Here is an 18,791-nt window from a genome sequence, read left to right as displayed (position 1 = left end):
AAAGATCAAAAGATAACGGAAAACAAAGAAAAAGAGAATTCTATAACAATATCAAGAAAAGGACCATCTTAAACAATATTTCATGACATTTTCCTGATGCAATTTTGATGTTTGGCCAAGTTGAAAACTCCCTAAAAAGATTTCATTGGGAAGGATCAAGAAAGTGAGTTCCAGAAGATTACAAATGCAAAAGCAAGGTATAAATGAAAAAAAAAAAAAATAGAGAATATACCTTGATGTCACACAATCTCCCAATACAACATAATTTGCTGGAGCTCGAGGCCTCCAAAAGGTTATATGACCAGTCTCTGCAAAATAGTTCATTATAAGAACTTTATTTCCCAGTTATAGATGGTACAAAAAAATAATCAGTCGAGTTGATATATTGATTACATAAAAATAAAAGAAAAATTGCAACCAGAAAATTCTGTAATTAGGAATAAACCTTTCTCAGACACCCAAATTCGGTCATAGTTGGTACATTGAACCAGAGGAATTGCATTTCCAAAACTTAATGCAGCAGATGCCTGACTTTGCAGATTTAGCATAAGAGAAAGAGCACTAAGTGAAAGATGTAAACAGATGTCTGTTGATAGCAAAGATATATTTGTTTTGTCTTTCACAGAAGTATATCCCCCTGAAATATCCACTGGATCTAGAATGATAAGACCAGAACCAGCCTCAACAGTGAAATCCTTCAACAGAGCTCTAATCCAAGAGTCTTTCTCCTTGGAGGCATACCTACTCAAATATATTGAAGAAACTAACAGGTCAAGTTTCAATCAGAGAAATTCTTACAATTTTTTCTGAAAGAATCAGTGAAAAAGAGAGATTGAACACAAAAATTGTTAGTTTAAGAATTTCTTGCCAAAAATAATTCCAACTGAAAAATAATTAACAAAGTTTCATAATGTCCACAGTGCTCATTAGCTAATGGTCTACCCCTGAACATGCATTAGGTCTGTTTGAACAAACTTTTTCATAAACACTTCTAGGAGAGAAAAATATGAAGAAAAATGAAATTGACTTCTTCATAAGCTAATTTTACCTTATAGAGTCTAATTTCAATTTTTCTTTAGTTTTCTCTCTCCGAAGTACTTACAAAAAAGCTCATCCAAGCAGGTCTACAGTCACTTTTTTCCTAAACTGAAAATATTTCTACCAAGAATTCTAAAACAGTAACACTTCTAAGAAAATTTAACACTTGATAACTATGAAACTCACATGAAACTTAGATCCAACTTTGCACGAACAAGCTTCTCGCCATAAGATGAATCATCAAGAAATGACTTAGTGCCATCATAGAAGGTAAATTCAGAAGAAACAACCTAACAAAAAGTACAATAGCCATCAGAACACAAAATAAAATGAAAATATCACCTCTCGGTGGGTGGATAGGTTTAAAGCTAGACAAACAGGCAAGTTCCTTTGGTTTAAAGGTAAACATATCTAAACAACATTACTTTGCATCAGTAAAGAATTTGGGAGCTATTATTGTGGACTTGGACTTAATGAAATAATCAGCTTGTTTGGTACAAACTTCTTCATCAAAACTAAAGCCAGTTCTTTCAATTTAGAATGTTGGTAGGAATTTCATATATATTTTATTTTCTGCTGTTTCCTAACAACTTCAACATGACTGAAGAAGGAATAAAGGATCAATATGTTTGTAATTTGTTTTTCATTTTAAATGTAATTAATCAAGCAGTGGAAGAACCAAGCAAAATTGCAGCAAGAAATGATGCAGTTGCCAAGGCTGTTTAGATTCTATTAGAATATAGCATATGATCTAGGCTGGTATCAAACAAATTTTCTTGGTAACAACAAAAGTATACCATTATCAATGTGATAGGAGTTTGGGAATTATGAGGTGCCCAAATCCCACAGAGTGGTATGGGATCCTAGGGAGAGTCTTTAAGTGTTTGGTTCTCCCGCCTTTACAGCTAGCTTTTGAGGGTGAGTTCCCCGAGTACAAATCCAATTTACCCAACATAAACTAACATTTCTTATCACATTTATCTTGTGGCTCTTCAATATAAAAATCAATGATCTATTAGGCAGGGACGACTTATGAGAAGATCTATATTGAGATAAGAGTTTGTGTGAAAGGAAGAGTTCGATAAATCCAGTACATACTCTTGTTCAATTGAGAAATAAAAATACCGTGATGGGAAGTGGGCCATTTCGATGCCCAAGAAATATTTTTATTTGCCTAACTCCTTAATTTCAAATTTCGCAATCAAACATCCTTTTAAGGCTCCCATTCTTGCCTGATCATTTTCTATTAGAATTATACTATCTACATAAACAATTAGTGTAGTAACTCCCCTGAAGCTGAATGCTGAATAAACCATGTATGACCATCTTGGCCTTGCTTGTAGCCCATGGTCTTCATTATGGTAGTAAGCTTGCCAAACTATGCTTTTGTAAGGTGAGGTTTACACTCTACTTGCCGAGGAATATACATCTCGTGCATGGGTCTAGAGATGGGTGATCCAATAGCAGCCCAAGATAGCGGGTAGAACAAAATGTCTAAGAAATCTCGCTAGAATAGGTTTTTTTTTTTTTAACTATGGTTCTAATACCATGTTAAGAAGTGGAGTTCAAGCCTAACTCAACCCTACAAAGCCGGTTTTGTAAGGTTGAGTTAGGCTTAAACTCCATACTAATAGCAAGTCCAATCACCGTCCCCATTCCATGATTATGAAATTGGAAGGTTGTAGGATTAAAAGGCACCTGGTAGTATACATCCATTGTAAGCTTGTGAACAGAAATCAAATTGGCAAATAATTCGGGACCATGCAAAACATCTTTCAGAATTAGATTCTACTTTATCATAATATCTCCTTTTCCAGCAACTGTAATGAAAGTTCCATCCGCAAGTGCAATTTTCGGGTTGCTTGGACAAAATCTATAAGATATAAACCTAGTAGATGATTGATGCATGTGGTGTATGGTACCAGAATCAACTACCCAGACACCTTATTTAAAGGAATTTTAAGGCATAGAGTGCACAAGAGTAAGGAATATCACCTTGAATGCTAAGGAGCAATTACATGAGTCGCCAGATTTTGGTCATGTATCTAGCAAACCCTTTAAATTTAGAATCTCCTCTATGTTGAACCTTGTAGTGGGTCAAGTTTTTTGACTATCAAACATTTTTAAGATTTGAATTTGAACTATGACAATGCAGGCCTAGAAGCAATACAATTGAATAAATAAATGTTGTGTTGGCAGCTATAGAATTGTATGTTCAGATGGTATTGTGTGTCTAATGCAGACCACACAATGTGTATTTGTACTATTGAATAGAATCAATTACAATAAAGGCTCATAATAATATCAAATCAATCACCCTAATTTACGAGATTATATAAAGGTTGATTTTCTAGAAATTTGTAACCGCTAATAATATTCTAACAGCAGCAATGTAGGCTGCACATGAGATTACAGTGGCCCCTAAGGATTTTACAGCTCTGATACCACAATTGGAGTTTTGTTTACTATGATAGACTAAGACAATTCATCACTTGAGGTGTATGGATTGCTCATATAAGAGATCATGACTAAACCTCCAACATAAAACTTAAAGGAACAATGTTTATAGGTCTTCTTTTTCTTATATGTCACTCAACTTTCTTATTTCTACTTACAGTGGGACTTTCTACTCATACTTATTCCTAACAATCTTCCTCTCAAGTATGAGCTGGGTCTTACCATGGGTTTCTACCATGAAAGGACATACTTGGCCAACCCATTTATCTTAACACACTTCTCCCTACAATTCAGGATCAAAAATCTCGTACAATAAATATAAAATATATTGTAAGCCTATTAATCCTCCTAATTATGAAATGTAATTAACTTTCCTAATTATGTAATTAAAACTGTACAAGGAAATAGTAACTGTAACATAATTCAAGGGATTCTAACAATACTTTTCATGGAAACATGAAATATAACCTACCTGGGTCTCAAAGGAAAAACTCTGAGTTCCATTTGAACAACTTTGAGCATCTGTAGAAGTGCCTGATATCTGATTCACATTGTCAAGGCTTTTCTCATCATTAGATGGAAAATTGCCAGGATCTGCCATGTCAACACCATCTTCACTAGAGATTGAGTAGCTGCTATCATTACTAAGGTATGCGTACTTCCGTAGAAGAGAACCATTCTGATGAATAAATAACAAAACTGTAAGCTTCTAATAATAAGCAAGTATAATAGGGAAAGGGCAGTACCAGAAATTCTACATCGAAGTGGGTACTGGACAGTGTAAGATCAAAAAAAATGTGGGATTGTATTCTTGTAAAGGTGTATATTTGACAAATTATAATTAGTATTAGTAACATTGAGAAAGCCTTAGATTCCTAAAGGTGTTTCCAGGAAAAAATAAACTACAGAACTCTCAAATATACAAAGGAAATTAGAAAAGTAATTACAGACTGAGAGGAAGAATATTACCTCGATTTTTACATTAACAAATCGTAATTTTTTGCCATGTCCAATGACTATAATTGGTCTAAACCTTGTGGTTCGAACTTCCTTTGCATCTGTTTCAATAGATAAACAAATAACCTTCCCACAACCATCATATGTATATTCATCAATGCCTACCCAATCAGCAACTAACTGTTTAGATGGGGAGAGGTGAACCACATCTTCTTTCTGCTTGTAAATTGATTCCATCAGCACTATGCTACTATTTTTGCTAATTGGATCATTCTTCGGATCCATTTTTTCTTCTCTTCCACTTAGTGCTCCCAAAGAAGGTACAAAAAACTCAGCCACTGCTAGTAGAAAATCTGGCACAACAAGGACTCGAGGTTGCTGCACACGAATTACATATGATTGGGATGACACCCGCCACCTGTAGTCAATCAAGATCATTGTTGAAATGGGCATATCGTCAATTCCAGCTTCACTGGTGGTCTTTCTACAGCTACCGGGGTTAAACAAAAAGGGTCCAGTAACTGGTTGTTTGGAAGCATCAACAAAAGATCCAAGCATCAGACGCATTTCAGGTTTCGTATCAGGGCGAACATCTAGTATAGAGAATTTGGGAATGGTCACAAAAAGGTCTGTCTCTGATAAAGAGGTCATGCGATAAGAAACCCATAGACCTTCCATCTGTAAAATACGAAATAATACAAAGCAGAATGAGAGATGTGCATGTTCCATTCACGACGTATATCAAGCTGAGAGCAAAAGGTGAAATGATTTAATTAAAATAAAGTCAAGAACTCACAGCAATATGAGCCAACGGAAATTCACCACCAGTGCCATTACCAAGCTCTAGCAGGGCATGGTTAATTGAAACAGCTATGATTGTAACTGTTCGTGACAACAGAAGTTGACTGTTCAGATTAACCTTATCAACCAGAAGCCTAATGGTATCCCTTGAACCAGATTGTCCACCACGAAAGCTTGCAGGAAGCCTTGGTTGTTCAGATAAATTCATGAATGTACAATCCAAAATCACCTTGTATTCTTTAGCAGACATTATACCATGCAATAGATCCACCTGCTCACATGCACATAAAATTAGCTGAAGAATTTGATCTCCTTTGTGAACTTGAGCATAACAACTACTTACAGTACGAAACTGAATTATGAGATACACAGATTTTTATATTTCTAGATATATTCCGTTTGGAGACTTGCTTTGAGTCAGATCTAGAAACCTCCTTATAACTAACTGCTGGGCCTTTGGCTAAACAAGTAGGGGAAATTTTAGGAGTCTTGGCAGGAACATAAATAAAGAAATTAATGAAGGAGCATCTGAGTCCCTACACTTGCTTCAATAAATTCACTAGAAGTTCAAAAGGGGCATCCTAACAACGTTACTGACTCAGTGATGCTCCTGCTGAAAACTGCATGTTTAACAATCTGTCCACTGGCCAGGTAGCCTGATTGACTATCACAATGCCTACATGTGGACTAATATTATATACAACCAGGTTAATAAAATTATCAAAAGGAAAGAATAATCAGTCTTAAATATATTCATCAGCACAATTGAGTGATTCTTCTGTTGAAAAGTGCATATTGAAATAACCTGCCCACTAATCAGTAAACTGTATAAAATGTAACCTGGGAAATGTGATTAGCATTGTAATAAGAAATGGAAGGCCCAGAACTGTAAGGGGAAGAAAAATAAGAATGAAAGACGACTGTTGAACATATAATCAATGTGAGACTTGGTTTTTTTCCACAATAATGTATAGTTTTACTCTTTTTTTTTTTTGTGTAGTAATAGTCATGTTAGATTGTTATTTTTACACTCACTTAGCCCTGTCACCTCTAACTAACTACAAGTTAGTAAGAGTCAAATAGAGATTAGGGATTCCATCCTATAATAGGCTATATAGACCTTCTGTAATTCTTGTGTAAATGGACTGAATTCATATCTAAAAGAATTAGATTGGAAAGCTTAAAAATCTACAATAATTCATACCACATAAAGGTTTTTCAATACTTGGGTTTGCATATGTTATTCCTCTGTTTCCTGTTGTTTTACAGTTGCAGTTTGTTTCAGCTGATCTTTCTTTCCTATGTTATGCTTCTCTATCCACACACACACACACACACATGTATATGTATATATAGGGGTGTGTGTGTGTGAGAGTGTGTGTGTGTGTGTGTGTATATATATATATATATGTATATATATATATATATATAAGTATGTATGTATGTAATTTCTTTTATTAATGATTCTATTTCTTGTTAGTTACAATACGGTTCGGCTTCTACCAATTTTTTTTCTGTTTCCATGACATCCATTGATCCTAACTCTTCTAACCCACCTCCAACCATCATTGGGAATTTCAATAACTTTGATGACATTTTTAATCAACTGAGACATTTAACCATTATTATCCCAAGCACAACCCAATAAATAAATAGAATCACAACAATTTACTTTGAACAACTTGTGAGGATAAGTTAATCATATTTATATGTTATCCACACAATAAGTGAATGTTTTGATGAAGAATCCCAGGAGTACGTTTTCATTACCCAATTTTTTTTTTGGAATTTCAACATGGTTATTACTGCATAAACTTCAAAAAGCAAGGTACAAGTGATATATTTGTTACAGGATTGGGAAAGAAATACAAGAAAACACTTAAACATTAGGGTTTGGAGTTGGACTTGCCTGCACTTCAAGTGAAAATGTTGGAACTTTCCGGAAAACATCCCTCAAGCTTCGTCGAACAAATATATCAAGTCCTTGACCCTCACGTATCATTGGTTTTCCAAGACAACCATCAATTCCAACAGACATGTTAATACCCAGAATCTGTCATTTCGTTTCGAGTCAAGAGGATGTCAATGATTTTAATGGGAAGACCACTTGGGAAAAGAAATGTGTACCTGAGCATGAAGAAGATCAATACGCACAGCTGAAGGATCTTCTTCTTGAGAACCATGCCAACTGAATTCATTTTTAAGCTGTAGCTTTCCAAGATCAAGTTGTATAAAACTGGAATTCAATAAAATAAAAACAATAAGATTTCTCAGCTTGTAAGATATAAAACTATTGTTGGAGATTCCACATCAGCTATAGATATGACTAAATAATAATATACAAGTAGGTGCAAACCTCCATTTCAAGCTGATTTAGTGATGTTGAGTTAGGTTTAGAGTTCACTTTTTAAGAACTATTTATTGTCTGTCACCAAGTAATGTTTAAGCGTAGGAGAGGTAGCTTTGACAAGGTATCATAAGGTGCTTGCAGAAATGCATTGTCTATACTTTAAGTCGAAAGGACACTTCCTTGAGAAGGCATGGTAGAACTTAGAAACTTCTCCCTACTTACATATCCTACCCGATGAAAGATATAATATGTAATTTTCCAATAGAACTATTACCATCTGAAACTCTCATATAACCAACAAAAGAGAACACATTACACAATCAAGCACACTATCGTGGTTATTGTAATTCAATATTACCATTAACTACCTGAATAATCATGTGATGCAATCTTCACCTATTACATGTCGGGTCTATTTGGATGAACTTCTCCATAAGTACTTCAAATAGAGAAAAATAAGAAAAAAAATATGAAATATTTTCTATAAGCTAAAACTAACTTCTAAAAAAGTTATACAATTTAAAGAAGCTATGAGAGAGAACTTATACAAATTAGCTTACAGCGAAGATGGTTTTAATTTTTATTCTTATTTTTCTCTTCTACAATAGTTTATGTATAAACTTGTCCAAACAGGTCCTAAGTACTTACCCCATCATAAAAGATTACCAAGCATATTAAATAAACACTGTGATTGACTCCACAAATGGATTTAAATATCACTAACTCTTTGCTTGTTGAATTCCTCGGAACAATGATAATTGGGGTGTCGAGTGCCAGATCCAGTTTGAGTGCAGTAGCTCCATCCATTTCATATTTCTGGATGAGCCATTCAAATCCTCCAACTTTATCAACAAGTTTTATTGCTTCGTCAGGGTGAGGGGAGGCAAGTTCCATAAAGTACATCATTATCTGAAACAGCCAACAATTATACAAACATTTTTCCCTTAAATGAAATACCAGAGGTACCCAAAGATCAAGTGATTTAAAATTTGGTTTTAGTTGCTAAAAATTGTATATTTTTTTTCCTTTAGTCCTCCAAATTTAAAAATTGTTTATTTTGTCCCCAAATTTCAAAAAACTATCTTTTGGCTCTCGCTACCAACAATGTTACACTCGTTGCCCATGTGGCTAGTGACATCCATGTTAACAATGACATTTATCATTGAATTAATTATGTGTAACCAGGTTTCAATTTTATTCTTATTGGTTTTAATTTTGAGAGAACTATATCCAAGTTGAAAATGCAGAACACTTTGGAGTGTTGAGATATTTTAGGAAATTTTAGATTTTACTCCGTCAATATTTTAGGATGTTTCAGATTTTATTCTTATTGGTTTTAATTTTCTATAATCTCTTTATCTTGGTTTTATTTCTATCATATCAATCCCACAATCTAGGGATCTATTTCCAGAAATAGGTTGTGCTTGTTTCCTATCAATGTATGTATATACAACATGTAAAAGAGAAATAATTTTCTTCTAATCTTCAGAACTACAACTACCACAATGATGTATCCCTTCTTATCTTCTGTCTTCCTTGGTCTTGTCACCTTGACATTAATAGAGTTTTGACATCGATTTTTACTTATTATAGTATAGTATTCGTTGTGACTAGAATGTGTGAATACAAGGTTTCATTTCACTTTCACTAGATTTGATGACTAAAATCATATGAACAAATATATCCGAAAATATTATTCAATAACCAATTCATACAATAGAATAAGGTTGACAGAGATGTTACGAGTGAATTTTATTTTAATTTTTCATCCCATAAATTTCCATGTAAAGGAGTTGAATGAAACAAAAGTTCACCTTCAGTCCTGATTTAGAGATGTTCATTTTTCTCAATTTGAGGGACTAAAAACATCTCCTTTTTCTAAATGTGGGGGTTTAAGTGAAAATTTGACCTAAATTCAAGGAATTAAAAAGATATTTTAGACAAAAAATTTAAAAAATGAGTTTCCACATCATAAATTCAGTTTAAAATTCAGGGACTAAAAAAATATAACTTTTAATATGGAGGACTAAAAGAAAAAGTGGCCCAGATTCAAGGGTCTAAACATATTTTAACCTTAAAATTTTAAACAAAACATGAGAAACAGCTTTAACGCGAGAAACAGAAAAACACCAACTTTAACATCAGACTCCAAATTTACAGAGTTTTGGAGGATACCTCTTGCACAAATCTATAAAGGAAAACAATTCGAACTGCTGAAAGATTGCCTTGCAAGCTATAATGATATCCTTCATAGTCATCGTCCTCAGCACTATAAGAATTGAATTTGAACTGAAAACAAAAATCAATAAACATTTGTAAAGTTGTCATTCCAATCACGAATGGCAAAGCTAATCATTAATCAGCGTGAAAACTTATATGGAAATAGATCAGTGACATTATAGATTATTGAATATTAATGGTCAAATATCAACAGACAAATATAGATATGTGTGTATAAGAAGACGATCACAAAGTTGGGATTTTCAGTAGTCTGCACACAAAGACCGTTATGGGGGCATGGTTATTCACTACTGAACTAGTAAATTTGCACGAGTTTACAAGCTCACTACCCCTCTCCATGTTAACTACGTTGTTACCCTTTAATGTTTAAATGAACTACTTAACCTGGAAAACTACTGTCTTACACGGTCAAACTGATCTACTTTTAATAACTATGGTTTTAGACGAACAGTTTGAAACTTTTGAAATTTTTTAGCCAAACATAATATTAAATTAAGAATAATAAAAACAGAGTATAGTTTTGACATACAAAACACTAACAATAATAACACAAAGAAACCAATTTTTTTTTATAAAGTTAGAATGAGTTTTGTAATTAATCTTTACTTTGTTCAAAGATTTTATAAATTATATTAAATCTATAAAATTAAAATAAACGAATTTAAGCTGCCACAAAATATATACCTACAATAAAGGAGAATCCCTTATTTGGTGTTCACATTTGTTTTTCAATTTTACCCTTTAAACAATTTTTTTAAACCAAAATAATTATTTTATCAATATTATCTTTCAAGTGACTGTTTATTTAAATTTAACCGGATTTTTTAATTTGACCAATTTCTTTTTCAACTTGACCATTTTTTTTAATTAAAAAATTACCTATAAAATACATAAAAATTACTTACACTAAAATTATATAAACCATTTATATTTAATTTTATAATTAAAAGAATAACAATAATAATAATTTTATTATCTTTTATTATTATAAAAAAATAAACACAAAAAAATGAACACACATGCTCATAGCGTATCTGTTTTCACAGGTGTCAATACTGGTGTCAATAAAATACAAAGAGAAATGAAACCTAAACCAATCCATGCAATACAAGGGGTAGAATAACTTATTTCAATACTGGAATATTTGCAAAATATACTCAAAATAAAAGAAGAAAAAGTACACAAGAATGATTTATAGGCAGAGAACACACCTTTATAAGGGAGTCAACACCAGGATTACGAATGTCACACAGCCAATCCCAGCACTGTTCTGATCCAAGTGATGTATCACGGAGTCTAAAATTCCCTAACGTTCCATCAATGGAAAGAGAACTTGGATGAACCTTGATAGAAAAAAAAAAGAACATTGGATTTCAGAGCTTGCATACATATGACAGTGAATAATAGAAAGCACAAGTGCTTTTACAACAGAAGAAAATTAAAAAAGAATAACTTAGAAATAGACTGAAAGCCAACAATAGCATTGAGAAAGCCAGGGAAAAGAGAAAGGAAGACTCTAACTAGCTAACAAAAACGTTTGTAATTACCTTAAGATCCAGAAGGAAGCTTTCTTGAACTAGTGTAGCGAGTTGAGAACCATCTTCCTTGTTAAGAAAAACAGTTACACTGTCCACATTCATGTTCCAATAAAAGACTACACGGTCTTTACCATATCCCAATAAACCCGTAACGGCCCCCTTTTCATCAGTTTTCTCCTTTACTGAAAGATTATCTGAAGAAGTTGTAGCCATGTCAGCGGGACTTGTGACTTTATTTCCAGAGCTTATATCCAATCCAAAACTTATCAAAGCAACTATAGTAGGTCGGTTGCAGAAAAATTCCAGGTTGGACATACGAACACACATCTGAAGAATAACATTCAGAAAAATGAGAACTAAAATGTATCATGGTTAAGAGAAGACCAGAAACTCCAAGTCATCATCAACAAGGTGCAACCACGTACCTGAGTATCTATTCCATCATAATCAGGCGAAGCAGAACTCCTTGTTATGAAGGAAACAGACACAAAATTTGAAGTATCACTTCCCTGCGCCTCATAATATATCTCTCGAGGAGTGCGAGGAGTGCCTCTTATTAATTCAATATCAGTTTCATGTAGTATGCTTTCCAGAGACTCGAAATCAGAAGCAACTCCTACCAATCCCTTATGATCCAAATCCATATTATGTAGACCATGTCCTCCATCAGTTTGGGCAATGAAATCAGATAATGCATCTGTAAAACAATCATCATCATCATGAAAAAATTCCTTCCCATGAGAATCAAACATGTCGGAGGATGAAGTTTCATTTGTCAAGACTGAAACTGCAAGATAACAAGGAGCTACTGATAGACGACTCTGAAGTTCATCCTTAATTTTTAAAGAATGCAATTTCAATTTAACTGTCAGGTCACCATCTGCACGAAGGACCTGGACCTGGGAAACAAAAAGCAACCACAGAGCATTAACAATTGAATCAACTTACAAAATAAGAAAAGTACAAATATCTACTTCCAAATTGAAATAATTTTAATGGCAAATAGCACAGTCATAATTACTCAATGGATTAGTTGACACAATTTTTAATTTGCCGAATCTTAGGTCAGAACTTAAATCATTTTATGGAACTGAGCACGGCCATCTTATTAGGTCTATGATGGGGTTACGACCCTTCTTAAGAGTCAGATAATACACTCTAACAGCTCACATTTTCACAGCAACAGTCTATCCCTATTTTTGTCAGCAGTACACTATTCATGCTTTTCAAAATAATAATTTTGTCATGGTTCAAGAAATTATATGATGCTTAAAGCCCTCCATGTTTAGGAAAAAGAAAATTTAACGCAAAATACCAAAATAATTAAATTACAACTCTCAGACCAATGTCTCTTTTAGAATTTGGAAATGAACTTAACTCCACATACATAGACATACATAGATAATAAGGTAGTTAACCTTCCTTAATAAATCTAGGATAGAATGCCATATCATCTAAGAATTTAAATTTAGACTTAACTTATTATAGATCTTGAGAGAATGAGTGGTAGGGCGAAAGAAAGAGGAATTAGACCAAATAAATAATTGTCCGTTTGTACAGATGTTAGCTTTTACAACAGTCAGCTATTATTAACAATAGCTTTTGTTGCAAGTGTTGCCTATAAATAATTCGTACTCATATTTCATATAAGAAAAAATAATAAAAGTTCAGTTTCTCCTCTCATTCCTTTTTCTTTAAGATGTTGTCTAGAGCTATTTTATGACGCTTCATCTTCTCCAAATCTAGGGTTAACCTTTGTGACCTTTTATTCACCATTTCACTCTCAAGAATCTCTCTTCGCATTTATCTAAAGTTCTTATTCATGAGTTCAGTCTCGTAAACCTTCTCCCCAGCATCTTCATCTTTGCCTACCCTTCCTGTGTTTCTATGGCTTTCGCAACACAATCATTTCCATCCTCCATTGCTGAAAAGCTTGATGACTTGAATTATCTACATTAGTGTTATATGTTCAACCGGTAATAAAATCGCACAAGCTACAACGATTTGTTGTGAATCCCATAGTTCTGCTTGTTATCTACCTGAAAACAACCGCACACTTGATCTTGTTAATTCAAAGTATGAAGCGTGGCAAGTCTAGCAACAAACATTACTTATTTGGCTTCAGTCTACCCTCTCTATGTTGTACTTGTGTCCTTGGGTGCAATCACTCCTATAAGGTTTGAGAGAAGACTCATGAATATTTTAGTACGTAAACCATATCTCATATACATTACATATTGTGATCAAGGTAGTCAAACTCGAGAGTTTACGTAAACTCGTAAGAGTTTACTTCACATGACATGAATAGAAAATTACAAATAATATTCCAAATTTAAATATTTCCAGTTTTTCACTACACAACTAAAACAAGAGTGCAAGGGCTGCACTCAAACAAATCATGAATTGTACAGACCAGAGCACAGGGGCTGAATCACTGTCCTCTCTTAAATGGGCGACACATAGCAAAGCAAGCAGCAATGAAGATTGTGCGATGAACACCGAATGACAACGGGCAACTACGACGGCAGTATGACAGAAAGGAAGGGTCCAGCAGATGCACGATGGAAAGAACTTCAGAAGGAATGATGAAGGGGTTGAAACAGAAAATAGTGAAACCCTAATCCTAGTGAGTTTCCTCTACAATCCTACTCCAAACGACCTCAATTTTAGTTTAAAAGTTTTTTCCCATCGAACTCGAGTTTAACCTAATGAACTGAGTCTACATCCGATTCTACGAAGTCAATTGAAAAACGAGTTTGCTTCTAAGTTGATTCGGAAGCCATAACTATGAACGTAAACTCGTTCGAATTAACGAGTTAACTCGCAAGTTTGACAACCTTAATTGTGATGCGTGCAGTTTAACTTGATTACAAAAAAATGGAAGATTATCTTCTCAAGATTAAAAGTTATCTTGATGAGCTCACTAGTGTTGGAGTTTTAGTCTGCCATGAAGAATATGTTGATGCAATACTGAAATAAAATAACAATTTATCTCAATACGTTTGGTTCTTTCAAGAAAAACGAGATTTAAGCTAAAATGAAAAGTAGCTAGATTGTCATATCTAAGTGTCATTTGACTAACCTCACCAAATTGCAATTCTTTAAGTAATTTTGTAAGAGAAATAAGCTCACAAGTAGCTAAGGCCATAGATCTATATTTCGCTTCCGCACTAAATCATATTACAACATTTTGTTCATCACTCTTCCAAGAAATCAAATTATCATCAATTCAGACAACATATCCGAAAGTGCATCTCTTATCATAAGGATAGCATGCCCGATCAGCATCTGAAAAACATACAACTCTAGTGTCGTTATTATGTCCATATAACAATCCTTTCAAATGAGAATATATATGTACTTCAATATACGAATGACAACATTCCAATGATTTGCACATGCATCATTAAGAAATTGACTCATCACATTGACAGTAAAAGAAATGTTAGGGTGAGTAAGTATAACTTAGTTCAATTTTCCAACTAATCTTCAATACTTCTTAGGATCTGAGTGGCTCTCACAGAATAGGTAGAAGTTTGGCATTGCAATCCATGGGTGTAGTTTGGCATTGCAATCCATGGGTGTGTCTAAAAATTTTGAATTCATTAACCCAATTTCCTCCAAAACATCTAATACATATTTCCTTTGAGAAATAACAATTCCATTGTTGGCGCGTGTCACCTCAATCCTAAAGAAATATTTGAGTTTGCCAAAGTCTTTGATCTGAAAGTGGTGAAGAGGTGTTGCTTTACCTTTTAAATGCCATAGTCATCACTTCTTGCAAGTACAGTATTATCAATATGTACTACTAGATAGATACAACTAGCTACTACTAGATAGATACAACTAGCCCTTGAGTAAGAGTAAAATATTGAATAATCCGCCTCACTCTTCGTCACACCAAATTGTCTAACAATAGTGCTAATTTTCCAAACCAAGCCCTAAGCGACTGTGTGAAGTCATATAAAGATTTGCAAAGACGACAAACCAATCCAAAAGACTTCTCGTGAGTAACAAAACCTGGTGGTTGCTCCATATCAAATTTTTCATGCAAATCATTATCAAGAAAAACATTTTTCACATTGAGGCCAACATTGAAGAGTTGTCATGGCTATGAATAAGCGAATAGTGGCCATATTTGCAACTGGAGAAAAAGTGTCATCGTTGTCCAACCCAAAAATGGGTGTATAACCTCTGGCCACTAGTTGAGCATTAAGATGATCAATAGTACAATCGATGCCAGTTTTGATAGCAAAAATCCATCAATAACCAACAACAGGTTTCCTAGAAGATAAGGAAATGTGTTCCCATTAAGCCTAAGGTTTGGTTGAATATTTTGAAGTTCAACATTTCCCAAATTACTTTATTGGTTAGTGGTTCTTTGAGTATCAGACAACTTTGAGGTTTGAAGTATGGCAATGTAGGCACAAAAGCAATACAATGGAATATAGAAAGGATTGTAGTTTTGAAAATCTCCGAAGGATTTTAGACCGTTGATACTGTCAAAAAAATTGTTTCCTATAGTATTTGTAGAAGAGCAATATCTCTTAATAACAGAAAATCCTATCTATGATAAACACTACTTATGCTTATTATTCATAATCAAAGATCATTGCATTAAATATAAAATATGTTGTTAGTCTATTAATCCTCCCAACTATCCTCGTAATTATGAAATGTAATTAAATCTCCTGGTTATGTAATTAAAACTATACAAGTAAATATTATTTACAGCATAAATTAAGGGATTCTGACCAATATTATTAAAAAATGATAACTGAAGCATGCTATAAAAAGAAAAAGATAATCCCTTTAGATTTTGATATTCCACAAAATATTCAAGAACACAAACTTGCTCCTAAATTATACTGGTCTTTTATGACGATTCCCCAATACTGTCTTATTTATGCAATAGAATTTAAAACAAGGACACCTCAAAAAGTGCATAATATGACTATCAAAAGAGTTATCGATCTAGGTCAGTTCCAATTAAAAAAGTATCTATCTATACACAAATTGTAGAAATATATGCACAAACCTTCCCCCCATCCGCAACAGTTTCAAGAATAAGAGACTCATCCAGCTTTCCATCTGTGGTGTCCCCAACCTGCACAAACATTAATACGTGTGTGTGTGTGTGTGTAAGTACAGATTTTGCACATGCACATAAAAAACTGTAAACAGTAAACATAAACAAATAAATGCAACGAAGAAAAGATGAAAATATCCAATTAGTTGAAAGTAATTGCTTGTGAATTGAGAATAAAACAAAAAATTGCAAGAATGAGAATACTACTCATATATCTGTATGCAACAAATATTACTCATTCCTTGTGCTACTCCCAAACAAAACCTTAAAACGAATTCATCTAACCTTTCCATATATAAAAAACTTCAATTCCACCAGTGACCCATTTATAACGGTGTCAGCTGTTTTTGAATCAGTGGTACTAAGAACATTGTAGGAAGTAGCATCACCCTCTGAGTCACCTAGCAAATCAATTAATGGAGGAGCCTACATACAACATGCATGCTTTTATAAATTGATGACTAAAAAAACATATATCAAATATTAACAAAACAAAAAAGCATAAGACAGCCGATTAAAAATGCCATACAGAAGCTTGATACGTGGCTTGAACAAGTCCTCTAAACCAGTTAGCCTTCTCATCCTCATTTTGAAAATCTAAGATCCATGTGCTAGAAGATTCCAGAGCCTATAAAGTAATTCATAATTTAAGACAGAAAAAGTCAGCAAGTTGCAAAAAAATGCATTCCTAACAAATTTTATTGTTTATGTCCACTTAATAATTTACGACATCATCTCTTCTGTCTCCCCATTTCTACATCTTGAAGTAAATAATCTATCAGTAGAAAAATTATATTTACGTGAAGCAAACTACAAAAACAAGGGTGAATGTTAGAGTGTTGCATCTATATACACTTGATTCAAACGAAGTCTATTATGTAAATATTTGATAGTGTATTAGGTTCTTTGACTTGTATAGCAAGTTATGAACCATAGTCAGCTAAAATAGCTGAATCTGTTTGGTTACCTGTGACTTTTCAGAAATGCAATTTCTTAGAATTCATTCTAAATTCTCTCTCTTAAATTATTTAATATTTATTTATTTTACCATGCACGTCATGAGCTTTCCCTCTCAAATTAGGAAGTCTATCAACACTTTTATTTCGTTTTGTATATTTGTCTTGCACTTTCCAATTTTTATACGTAGGGATGCCAGCTAGCCAGAGTCCTTTTCAGTGTAAACTCATTATTTCCAAATCAGACGGCTAATTGTGTACTATAGAATTTATGAAAAGCATTTTAAGAACCTCGGTTTTCTATGTAGGTCTCCAAATATTCAGAAATTCATTCTTGATAACCAATTTGTAGATCATAAGCACCTTGTCAAGTAAGTTGTCTATGCAGTCACACTTTGCAAGGTAGGAGGTTCCACACTACTGTTTCTCTTGATGAGTGTAATGTATGTATTGCACAGGTTCTTACACATTTTAGCAAACTTTCTTCATGATAAACTGGCTACAACGCCATGAAATAACTTGCTTAAGGCATTCCATCTCTAGTGAGACTAGAACATGCCAAGTGATGAAAATACACATAAATTGAAAACTAAGACCACAATAACCAGTAGCAGATTAGAGTGGACAGTTTTGACAGCTATATTTGTTCTAAGAGATTAAAGAAATTATTTGCCGTACCTGTTGAATGTCCATTCGCTTGATGCTTAAAGCAATACAATATGCTGAACCACCGACATATGTCGAGGGCACATCAAGGATTTGCCTACCAGCCATGCTGCAGAGTTGAAAAACAAAATTACATGAAGTCCAAAGAGATTATTGTTTTCTAAATTAAGTTTAACTTTAGCTTATTTGCAGCTTTGAACCTTCAAGTTTAATTGACCAACTTTAGTTCCACTAGTTTTAAATTACTCAAAGTTCACTCTTCTGTTGCTTTCCTTCTAACTACTACCTAAAACACGCACATGGGTTCTCATTTTCTTTCCAAATATTTGGGCATTGTCATGGATTTGGGAGACAAATTAGTTTTAAATATGTAGAAGTAAAAATTTAATAGAAAAATCAATAAAACTACAAATATTTTATGTGGTGCTGGATTAGGGTATGAAAACAGACAAACTTGAGATTCTTTTTTTGCTGAAATTTAAATTTTAGCTGGGGCATTTAGAAGAAAAAAAAGATATGTGAAGATTTTGAGTTTTAAGAGAGAATTTAAGGACTTTCGGTACAAGGAAATTGACCGAAGAACCAAATTTTTTTGATTTTAAAAATAAAAGGACTATCTGAAAAAATACTTCAGGAAACAAAATTGCACATAATCTAAACTAAAGGAATTAAAAATGCAATTAAGCCCAATACAAGAA

General features: G+C 33.5%; 1 protein-coding gene across 1 annotated transcript in view; it reads right to left on the bottom strand.

The window, feature by feature from the left end:
* LOC114177377 (calcium-dependent lipid-binding family protein) overlaps positions 1-18,791 on the bottom strand; it is a 69,601-nt gene that overhangs the window by 20,749 nt on the left and 30,061 nt on the right. Inside the window, exons 22-38 of the mRNA XM_028062696.2 lie at positions 18,106-18,202; positions 17,001-17,099; positions 16,757-16,897; positions 16,421-16,489; positions 11,808-12,281; positions 11,392-11,709; positions 11,056-11,187; positions 9,779-9,892; positions 8,328-8,512; positions 7,381-7,489; positions 7,163-7,306; positions 5,249-5,524; positions 4,465-5,130; positions 3,968-4,174; positions 1,225-1,328; positions 446-741; positions 233-308 (exon numbers count right to left, since the gene is read on the bottom strand). Coding sequence (XP_027918497.2) covers positions 233-308; positions 446-741; positions 1,225-1,328; positions 3,968-4,174; positions 4,465-5,130; positions 5,249-5,524; positions 7,163-7,306; positions 7,381-7,489; positions 8,328-8,512; positions 9,779-9,892; positions 11,056-11,187; positions 11,392-11,709; positions 11,808-12,281; positions 16,421-16,489; positions 16,757-16,897; positions 17,001-17,099; positions 18,106-18,202 — 3,507 coding nt within the window. The remainder of the gene's footprint in view (positions 1-232; positions 309-445; positions 742-1,224; positions 1,329-3,967; positions 4,175-4,464; positions 5,131-5,248; positions 5,525-7,162; positions 7,307-7,380; positions 7,490-8,327; positions 8,513-9,778; positions 9,893-11,055; positions 11,188-11,391; positions 11,710-11,807; positions 12,282-16,420; positions 16,490-16,756; positions 16,898-17,000; positions 17,100-18,105; positions 18,203-18,791) is intronic.

The sequence above is a fragment of the Vigna unguiculata genome, chromosome 3, assembly GCF_037176805.1.
Source record: "Vigna unguiculata cultivar grain cowpea cultivar isolate G323 ecotype 2 chromosome 3, ASM3717680v1, whole genome shotgun sequence".
Taxonomy (NCBI): Eukaryota; Viridiplantae; Streptophyta; class Magnoliopsida; order Fabales; family Fabaceae; genus Vigna; species Vigna unguiculata.
This window is presented reverse-complemented; position numbering and strand designations above follow the sequence as displayed.